We start from the raw sequence: 10,927 nt of genomic DNA, 5'->3' as shown, positions 1-10,927 counted from the left end.
ATATGGCTCCTGCTGCTCCAGTGGCTTTTCCTTTCCTCACCAGGGGCTTTCTCTCCACATTTTATCTTTGTTTTTGGGAATGAAGAGACACACTTTACTGCTAAGGGATCCGTAAGGAATAGCAGGTTACAGACTGAGCAACTATTGTGGGGTTTAATTTTCCTAGCTATTAATGTGTACATAGGGAGCCTGAGCCCAGGTCACCTCCAGCATGGGAGCTGTATTTGTACTTCATCAGCAAGCTGTAACTCTGCTGAGCCGTACTTTACCTCTCAAAAGGCCTTGTTGGTCCTTAAGGGAAATGCTTGCATCAGAGGCTTAAGCCTTCAATACAACAAGCAGAGAGCAGGTAGAAATCAGAGGGACCCAGCCTAGGAGCAAAAGGCCACCATTGCGAGAGGCTGTGGCCAAAGGGGCACCAACGCTGTTGTGCTTTTACCAGTGCTGCTCTCACTAATTTTACAGGAGACGTGGTTGATATTTTAGTTTGTAGACTTTGATTTTCTCAGCATGGAACAGCTAATAAACTATAACAATAAACTGTTCTGGGTGTTTGAAAGGCAGCTTGTTCTTCCTGTTATTGATCTACACCTTGAAAAAGACATGATTTATTTTCCATTACAAAAGCTATTAAAACCTTAGGAACGTGTCCCAGTGTCGTGCTTTAAACCTTGTCATCAAGTCAGCCACGCAGTCTCTCTCTCACTTCCCACCTTCTTTCCCTCCCCCTACTCCTGGAGGGACAGGGAGGAGAATCGAAAAGGAATGTAACTCCCACAGGTTGAGATAAGAGCAGTCCAGTAACTAAGGTATAACACAAATCACTGCTGCTACCACCAATAATAATAATGATAAAGGAAATAACAAGGGAAGAGAATACAGCACCTCATCAACTGCCGACTGATACCTCCCCCCCTCCCCAGCAGTGAACTAGCCCTTCCAGGTAACTCCCAGTTACATCCTGGGCATGACGTGCTGTGGTATGGAATGCCTCTTTGGCTAGTTTGGGTCAGGTGTCCTGTCTCTGCTTCCTCCTGGCTTCCCCTCCTCCATGGCAGAGCATGAGGCTCACAAAGTCCTTGGTCAGAGTAGACATTACTGAGCAACAACTAAAACCATCGGTGTTATCAGCGCTGTTCCCAGGCCAGAAGTCAAAACCACAGCACTGCACCAGCTACTAAGAAGGAGAAAAATGACTGCTACTGCTGAAGCCAGGACACCCAGGAAGGTTTATTCTAAAGAGCTGTGCTAAAGCTCACTTCACACATGTAGGATCACAGCTAACCTTTGAAATGCTAATCAAAAACACTTAGGCAAGAGGGTTTCTGGCAAACAGTATCTCAAAAATAGGTAATGGAAGCAATTTTTACAATCCCAGAGCAGTGGAGCTCCCTTAACCCTAACCATCCCCAAGGGGTGGAAATACACATACTCCTATCCCACAGCCAGGAACATAAATGTGAGCAAATGTGGTTTTCTAGAGGTATGCATTATATGAATCAGCCTGCACAATGCAATGCATCATCCAATGTCCCTTCATACACATGTCTCCATGTGAGCTGGTCCCATCACAGTGGAGATAAGAGGAGTCTAGAGACATTCAACCATCAAATGCAGATGTCCACCCAGGCTGGGTAGTATTCCAGACTCCATGGACAGCATCAGCCATTGATTCCATTGACACTACTGGTTGCTCAGACAGCAGCTCACACGGAAACACCTACAGATTGATCTGGCTGCCTAAAGATAGGTATCTGCTGTGATCTTCATCAGGGACTGTAGTGATAGGACAAGGGGGCACAGGTTCTAAGTTAAACGAGAGATTTAGGTTAGAATAAGGCAGAAGCTCTTCCCTGTGAGGGTGCTGAGGCGCTGGCACAGGGTGCCCAGAGAAGCTGTGGCTGCCCCATCCCTGGCAGTGTTCAAGGCCAGGTTGGACACAGGGGCTTGGAGCAATCAAGAAATTCAGGGAAGATATTGCCTAACTAGATTTCGTTTTTAAAGCTGTGTCATTCATATATATACCCACTATGACCCTTTCTACTGAGAGACTCTGTCATCCCAACAGTGAGGAGGTCCATGTGGGAGGAAGGTGCAGCCCATGGCTGCAGGGCAAAGTGCTGCTGCATAAATGGCTTGGGCCTTTTGCAAGAAAGGAAACCGGTTCTTCTACCCTGCCAACAGCCTCCACCTTCCCCATCTTCCTAACACAGCCCTTTCAACCACTTGATCATAGAATCACAGAATGGTTTGGGTTGGAAAAGACCTTAAGCTCATCCAGTTCCAGCCCCCTGCCATGGGCAGGGACACCTCACACTAAACCATGGCACCCAAGGCTCTGCCCAACCTGGCCTTGAACTCTGCCAGGGATGGAGCATTCACAACTTCCTTGGGCAAATGATGTATGGCCAGGACCCAGTTGTGCATCAATTGTACATCAATTGTGCATCCAGTACGGATAAGGGCTCCAGATCAATGCTCAGACCCCAGCAACCCTTAGAGAAGCTCCTGGGGATGTATTACCATAGTTATCCCCAGGAAACCTCCACCTCCAGCAAACCTTCATGACCAGGAACCTGGTGGTAGCCGTGCAACAAGCTGATGAGAAGGTTGATTTTGCTCATCAGGTTGCTGGAGGTGGGTATCACAAAGACACTGCTCCAGCATTTACACACCGATGTTCTCAGAGTTTCCATCTCAGGGGGAATTTGGAAGCTCGTGGCCTTTTGTTCTGATTCAGACTGAAAGCACAGTTCGAAATGACAACATTTCCTGTGCACGAGAAGCCCTGTTTTCCAGCCTGCTCTGCTCAGAACCAAAGGTTTCTCTCCTTCAATTCTTACTGTGCTCATGCTGTTCGAACTCCCTCAATCCTTTATAAAGTTCTGCAGTGTAAGATAACAAATACAAAAACTGAAGGAGTTTATACTGTGCTTTTTAGCCTTAAGCCACCGTGCTCAGTAAAATGAAGATAATTCTGGTTTTATTGGGTTGGATACGGTGGCACTGAGGTGACTTTGTAAACTGATGTCAGTCCCAGTCCAGTGCTCTGAACATGCAGAGTAAGATCTCAAAGTCCCAGGAGTAATTTAGTGCTTACCATTTGCATATGTGGCAGTTTGTTAAAACAAGTCTTCATTTACAAGGGCCTGTAGGGACAGGACAAGTGGGAATGGCTTTAACCTGACAGAAGGTGGATTTAGATTAGATATAAGACAGAAGCTCTTCCCTGTGAGGGTGCTGAGGTGCTGGCACAGGGTGCCCAGAGAAGCTGTGGCTGCCCCATCCCTGGCAGTGTTCAAGGCCAGGTTGGACACAGGGGCTTGGAGCAAGCTGCTCCAGTGGAAGGGGTCCCTGCCCGTGGCAGGGGTTGGAGCTGAATGAGCTTTAAGGTCCCTTCCAACACAAACCAGTCTGGGATCCTGTGCTTTACTGAACTAAGAAAACATGAACAAGTTATTCAGAAAGAGATTAGATTCAGATAATGTAACTGCCAAAAGACACACAGCTGTGTAAGTTGTCAGAGAAGGAGAGCAAATTTACATTGTAAGTGCTTCACAGAAGCCAATGTGATACTTAGAAAGCAAACATCAGTTCATGGTAGGAGACCTGGCATCTGGGATCTGAAAATATTAATCTCATTGGTATTATTATGGCACGTGAAAAAGAAATATTCCCATCAAATATCCTGAGTGGTGTGGAATGACACAGGTGCAGCACAAATCCTTTCAGCAGTTAAGTCAGTGTTAACTCTCTTACCCCAGCTTAAAGTGTTATTAATTCCTCCACATCTGATCTGAGATACTCATGAGCTTTCAGCAGAGCTTTCTGCTATCTCAAACCTTTAGTTCAGGGGCCCTTCTCTTTATCCCACACTGGGTTTTGCTCTAGGAGTTGCCAACCGTGACTTTAGCCCTTTAAATCAAGAAAAGGCACTAAAGATCAGACAGCAGATGATGTAGAGATGCAAAGATCCATGATTCATTGTTCCTCAACAATAACATTTCACATGTTTGGCTGAAGAATCAGGAGGGAGAATTGTTTTTCAAGTCTCCAGGTTTTCCAGCTTCTTTGGTAACCATGCAATAGCAATGCATAACGTGAAAATAGAGATGTTTGCTTTTCAATAAACTGAACATTCCTCTCTTCTAATAGCTTCTTGCAAGATAAAGCAGCTAGATTAATGGATATTGTATATTTATCTATTCATTGTATAGATCCACATTTAACTGAAGACAGGAAATTCCCAGTAGAACCTCCTATGAGACTCAGGAGGGACTCTCAAGTCTTTGAGCCTCATTTCCCAGGAAAAAGCCTGTCCCTGCAGGCTGTGATTAAGAGATGTGCGCTCCCCTTGGACACCCAGCCTGAAGATCAGCTTGGCAGGGCCACAGACAGCGCATGTTTTATGCAGAACCACACACGGTACATTTGCCTACATGAGAGAGACAGGCAAATCCAACAGCTTCAGTGTGCCCAACCCGGCAGATGGAGATGGCAAAGCCCCAGTGAGGTGTTCCCAGCCTGCTTTCCCCATGTGGCAGCCAGAGATGCTCCTGCAGGGATCTATAAATACGCATACTGTATTTACTCTGGCAAAATGTTAAAGCTGCTACAAATCTGGATGCATCAAAGCAGTTTTGCCCAGCTGCTTTCTCAAGCAGAAGCCAGATGATGCCACTTGAGTGATTTTCTTGTTTCCATCTCTTTTGGGACAGGATGTGGCAGCATGTTCAGTTCAAGGCGTTTGAACCACTGGAATAGGACTAAATAAACTGCATGATCCAGCCCATGGCAGTGAAGTGAACCTAGCGACAGGAGTCTCTGCCAGCTGCATGCCCATTCCAACAACCCCAGCAGGGGATGCAGTGAGCAACAGGGCTAACAGGACTTAGCTCCCAGCATCCCCTTATAGCCTCTGGGAAAAATAACTTTTCCTTTCTAAAATCTCAGCTATCCACTAGTAGTGAGAGCTCTCCGCAAAGATGGACAGACATGGAATTACCTTCCCATCTCAGTGCAGCGGACAGAGGAGCTTCCCACCCCACCAGGGACGCACACATGATGCATGGACTGGCTCTGGGCTCACCAAATATCCCTGTTACTCATTCATAGCCAGGGTCAGCAGAAACCAGAAGAAATCATGGATGTAAGGATGCCCTTGGAGCTGAAGCAGCCTTCTGCTCAGATCCAAGCTAAGGTGCTCTGTGAAGCATCCCTCTTATCTGCCAGAAGTCAGCCTCCAAGCTGATTCATCCATTGCTTTTTTGGCTTCCCATGTATTTCATATGCTTGCTGTGAAGGGGAGGGCATTTCTGGGTACCACTGAGGGAAAAGGTCCTGGAGAGAGCCCAGGGAGCTGGTGGAGGGGTGAGTAATGGAGGTGATTGGGGAATGAGGGATTTTAGGGGCTGGCAATGGTGAGGATGAGTGTGGTTTCAAGTCCCAGTAGGCATGAGGAGTTGGATGAGTGAGTCAGAGGAAGTCCATGAGCAACCCAGAGGTGTCTGCAGAGGTTCCTCAACCTGAGGTAGCACTAGATAGGTTCCCCCCATCAGTGGTCTGTGGCAGCATGTGAACCAAGGAGCAAAAATGCTTCAGGGCAGGGGCCCGGGACTACAAGGGCTACCCAGCAAAGGGGGGTGTGAGTGATGTTCCTACATTATTCTCCTAAAAAGCAAAGCATTCTGCTGCCTAAGAGCAGCACAGCTGGCACAAGTGATTGCTATTGCTGCTCTCACCATAGCAGCTGGAGATACAGGAGTCCATGGTACTATGGGGAACTGACAGTGGTGTATGTTGGGAGCTTCCCTGCTCTCAGGTGTCCAGAGCCACTGGAGATGCCCTTGGAGAACTTGCCTGGCCTCTGGCTGCAGGTATCAGGGCATCTCAAGTGGTCCAGGATGCCTCTATTCATGCCACTCCTGGATCTCTGCTGGCTGTGGTCAGAGCCCAGGTACTCAACACACATGGACACATCTGCATGTAGGGGTCTAACTGCACTTGAATGTTGCTGTGCAGCCTCCAAAGAGGTTTGTCCTGGGTGAGGGATGAGACCCAAGGAGGACGAATAGGGATGATAAACCCAGGGATAATGAACAGGGATGATGAACCCAGGGATAAGACCCGGCTGATGAACAGGGATGATAAACCCAGGGATAGTGAACAGGGATGATGAACCCAGGGATGAGACCCGGCTGATGAACTGCTCCTGAGCTGTGAAGTTCAGGCTCAAGCTGGTAGCTCTGTGAGACAGTTTGTACGAGCTGTTTGGACCACGATCCACTTTGTAGATGCACATTCATAGGAAAAGTAACTAGTCTTATAGTGACACATTTGTAGGTGTTACAGCACCTCCAGATTGGATGTGGATGCCCTACCTCCTTCAAGGATGCTGTAGGTACTAGGACACTACTAGCAGTGGAAATTTCAGTGGGAAGCAACTTATGGTTTATGTATAAGGTGACCTTACAGTGCAGCAATGGAGCAAATACTTCATATTACACACTACTCAGGAACTAAATTACATGGCATACATTGACCTTACACCCATTGAATGCATTTAACAAAATCAGTTACACATAAATATGCAGGAAAGGTTCAGAAGTAGAGCAGAGAAACAAATCATCCAACCAGTGTGTCACAGAAATGTATCTTTGGTCAAAGCTTGCTGTACATCTGATCCCTGAGCCTGGCTGGCTGATACCTCAGCTCCTGCTCTCAAGGTGCAGGTTCCAAAAGCAAGCAAACACAGTGAAGCTCAGGGTTAGAAAGCCTAGTGATTAGATGTAGGTTATTTCCTTCTTTCTCCACGTTTTATTTTTTTACAGACCTCAAGAGATGCTGCTCCTGTACTTAGTTGTATTACTTCTTCACCTTCTTCTCTCCCTTTATCCTTTGCTGTTGTCATTGCTCTGTTGGTCAGAATGCATTTGACTTTCAGCAATCCTTGGGCTCATTACTTTCCTTGTCTAAAGATGAATCACAGAATCACAGAATGGTTTGGGTTGGAAAGGACCTCAAGATCGTCCAGTTCCAACCCCCTGCCATGGGCAGGGACAACTCACACTAAATCATTAGGTTGGGATGGACCTCTTGAGATCCTCTGATCCAGACCCTGCTCAAGTAGGACCATGTCTATTTGGGTTTTGAGTATCTCCAGCAATGAAGAATCTACAACCTCTCTGGGCAACCTGGGCTGTCCTAGTCCCATACCTTTCCTAACGGGATGACAAGTCAGCAGCACACTATCTGTGTTATCTAATAAGGAGAGGAAGGAGCAATGAGCTGTGTATGGGCATGGAGATAAAGGGAAAAAGAAACCAAACAAAGCTCTTCTAGTGTCAGTGAGAAGCTCTGATCTCCTTGCCCATGGCTGTCATCCAGCCTGCCCCTCCAGAGTGGCCAGGGCAAGTACTCCTTTTTAAGAGCTGGAAAACCACTGGAGAAGGAAGCAGGATGGATGCTGCACAGGACATGTGGACAAAGCCCCTGAGCCTTTTACGCTTGGGATGTGTAGTGGGGCTTATTTCCGGGGACAGCTACTGTGAAACAGAGAAACCCGGCTTCTCCCATAAAGCTGGGTCAACGTATCCTCCAGCTCCTCCAGTGTGAGGAGCTGCACCTCATCCCTATCATTCTCAGCAATGACTGCCCAAGTCTTCCTATGCTTGGTGTTCACCTCACAGCAGGCACTCGCCCAGATGTAGCTGGGTTTATTCACCCTCCCCTTGGCGATGTAGTTGTTCCCAGGCACAGCACCCACGACGACATAGGTGTTGTTACAGCCCTGGGTATTCCTGATCATCGTCTGCTGCTCGTAGTTGTTCCAGGCGCCACCGTTGAGCTTCTCATTCTGGGGCACGATGTTGGTGAGGGTGAAGGTTGCTGTCCTGCTGTTGGAGTCAGAGTGGTGGCTGCTGGGGTTCAAATGGCCCCGGTTCAAACCCGTCAGGTTTTTGTAGTCCTGGAGGACAGCCTGGTGCTTGCCGATCTCCTCTAAGCTGATGCTGAAGTCATTCAAAAGGGTCCCCTCTCTTTCCATAGTTTTGGGATAAGCTGAGTCAATCAGCTTAAGAGGTAAAGAAGAGGAAAAGGGGTTAGTGTTGGGAGTAATGGCGCAGGTTTCCCTAGAGTAGAAGTCTGTGAGTGCTGAGCACTCATTTCTTGTTATCTCAGTGTATGAAAATGCCTGAATCAGACAGAAATCATAAAGCTGCACCTGCCCAAGAACACAAGCCTAGAATTTGACTGCTCTTGATTTGACTCGTGACCTTTGAAATCCAGCCTGGGACTGTGGGTAGATGCATGACACAGTGAGCATTTTCTGCTCCCAGGTTTGAAAGATGATGTGGGTGAAACATCTCGCCTGCCACATCTGGTTCCCTTTCCTCCCATCTCCACCTCCCACATCTGCTCAGGGCTCTCCCCAGTGCCTCTCACCCCTATCAATCACATTCAACCTTCATCAGCTGCGTCTGATCAGGCTATCACCAGCCCTGCTCCTTTGCTCAGGCTCTGTGAAAGGTTTTCAGGCCGTTTTTAAACCAATCTGTCAACACCCTGGTGTTTTATGAGCTCAGGGAAAACAAGCACACAGGTACCCTCTTTGAAGACTGGGTGTCTTAGGGAGTCTTTGAAGGTGGACAGGATGGGTCAAGGATGAGCAGAAGAGCCATGGAGCCTTCCACAGGGGAGATGAGAAGGACTCAGCCCCTTCTCCCCTTGTCCTCTTTGCTCCTCACTCTTTGCCCCTGGCTTGAACTATGTGTGGTTGCTGCAGTACCACACCACTGAAGCATCAGCGTTTGCCCCCTCTATACCCATACACATAGAGATGTGCTGAGAAACCAATCCCAGAGGTGAGTTTTCCCTGGAAGGGCTATAGTGCATTGCAAAGATGAAGCTTTTTCACTCAGCAAGCAAAAACTACCTCAATGCAAGTGGGATCTGCTACTGCAGGGCTAATAATGTATCTCAGGGCTGATGTGGGTCAGGGAGAACAGATGTGCTCCTTCTGCAGCAGCACTGAAAGCAAGTTGGAAATGATCAGCCTCTTAAAGGAGCTCATAATCCCCCAGGAGACCTGGGGAACATAAATATTGCATAAAACCTCTGCAGGAAGTTAACTAATTCACATATTTCACAGATGGCCTGGGACCATGGTCCAGGAGGCAAAGACAGAAGGCATTATCTGCCTTAAATGTGGAGGCTGCAGTGGTTGCAGTACCCTATTAGCTGCTTGAGTTCCTATGCAGGTCTATATTAGCTGCTTGAGTTCCTATGAGGAGCAAGTGCAAACGATTTCTTTCATAACTATAACACCTTTTCATATTTAAGGAAACATATTTAGCCTTCCTCTGGAATACGGCATATGGCTTTCTTTTGTGGCTCATTTTCAGCTAAATTCCCTACTGCTGCTGTGTTCTGAGCAATGACCTGAATTTCCTCTTCTTCTGTTCAGTAATTTGCTTGGGCTTTCTTACTGAAGGCTGAAGTCTGTTAGAAGGACGTTTGGGAGGGCTTTGTAGTTTGCAGAGATCTTTGTGCCTGGTGGATGCTTCTGAACCAAGCCTGAGGCAATGGTGGTAAGCGGCAACTACAGGTGGATGGAGATGGTGCACTTCTGACTTGAGTGATGCTGATTCTTACTCACTTCTTCCTGCCTGAAATACCACTCAATGCATTTACCCAGTGTTAACTTAACCCTCTCAATGCTGAAAGCCTGCTCCTATACTTTTGCACTGGGTCATCATCTTATTCTGAGTTTCTCCGCACTTCTCTCATGCCACTTAGAAAGCCAGAATGACTCAACTGGGAACAAATAAGCTATGTCAGGGATGCAAAAGAAATCAGAGCTCAGCAGCGTTCATCCCTCACATTTAGGTGCTGTTGGATGTCTTTTCCCCATCACTCGGTCTCTCGCCACACCATGGGACAGAGGTCATTTGACTTTGTAATGTAATGTAATGTAATGCAATGTGACTTAATGTTCCTAAAAGGTCAATGTGGCAAAATGGGCACCTTTAGGATATGACTCATCTCATCCTCCTGCTGATGTCATCAGAGGAATCATGTGGTGAAGGTGTTTGAAGTTGGATGAGACGAATCCCATCCAGTGGTTCCATTTGCATGTGTGTGGGGTGGGTGGGAGGAGAAGGAAGTGTTTGGTTAAATGCTGTAGCTCATCTTTTAATGACTGTAGGGGTGATGTGCTGCAAGAGAGGACACTCACCTGGGGCTCAGTTAGCCATGTGTTGGGTCTCTTGCCAGCTGCAGGCTGGTAGAGGTAAGCAGAGTATACAGGAATACGCCTGCTCCTGTCATACAGCGTGGCAAAGTAATACTGGTTCTTGTAACGCTGGCAGATCCAGGCTGGGTTCTCTGGTTCCAAGGCTTCATTTGGGGGGGTTTTCTGGAAGAAGAACTGAGGGCATGAGCTTTCAAAGGATGTCACCACCTCACTGTGTCCCAGCCAGAGGCAGCTCGCCAAGACCTGCAGCAGCAGCAACAGCATCGCGGGGAGGACTTCAAGTGAAGGGGCTCTTGCTCACCTGGAGGGCAATGCAGAGGTACAATCAATCTGGGGAAGGCTCATCATGGCCTGGAGTAACTCTTGTGCCTGTGGGATATGGTTGCAGAGGAGGGGACTGTGAGAGAACAAGAAAGGGACAACTTCTGCCCTCCTGGATATGGAAACATCAACAGGGGAATGAGGGTGAAGTCTAAAACAGGTTTTAGGTGCCTAGAGGAGGCAGCAGTGAGAGAATTCAGCTTGTCCAAGAAGGGATCCAAACCCATCCCATGTCTAATCAGCTCACACAGCAAAGCTTTTTAGGGAACTGAGGCATGGTGTTGGGGCAAAGCCACCTTTTCCAACCTACCTGTGTTGGCCAAGAGCTCAACTTTTCTGTTAGCACTGAAGAAA

At 47.6% G+C, this 10,927-nt stretch overlaps 1 protein-coding gene across 1 annotated transcript; it reads right to left on the bottom strand.

The window, feature by feature from the left end:
• Nucleotides 1-6,649: 6,649 nt before the first annotated feature.
• Nucleotides 6,650-10,516, bottom strand: LOC308217483 (endonuclease domain-containing 1 protein-like; the record flags this gene model as incomplete). The annotated part of the gene is made up of 2 exons (XM_080610583.1): nt 6,650-8,071; nt 10,235-10,516. 2 exons carry the CDS (start codon nt 10,514-10,516, stop codon nt 7,526-7,528), a joined length of 828 nt encoding a protein of 275 aa, XP_080466709.1. The 3' UTR covers nt 6,650-7,525.
• Between the last annotated feature and the right edge of the window lie 411 nt (nt 10,517-10,927).

This window comes from Psittacula echo (genome assembly GCF_963264785.1).
Source record: "Psittacula echo genome assembly, chromosome: 1".
Taxonomy (NCBI): domain Eukaryota; kingdom Metazoa; phylum Chordata; class Aves; order Psittaciformes; family Psittacidae; genus Psittacula; species Psittacula echo.
Note: the sequence above shows the minus strand (reverse complement) of the source record. Positions and strands in the feature narration are given on the sequence as shown.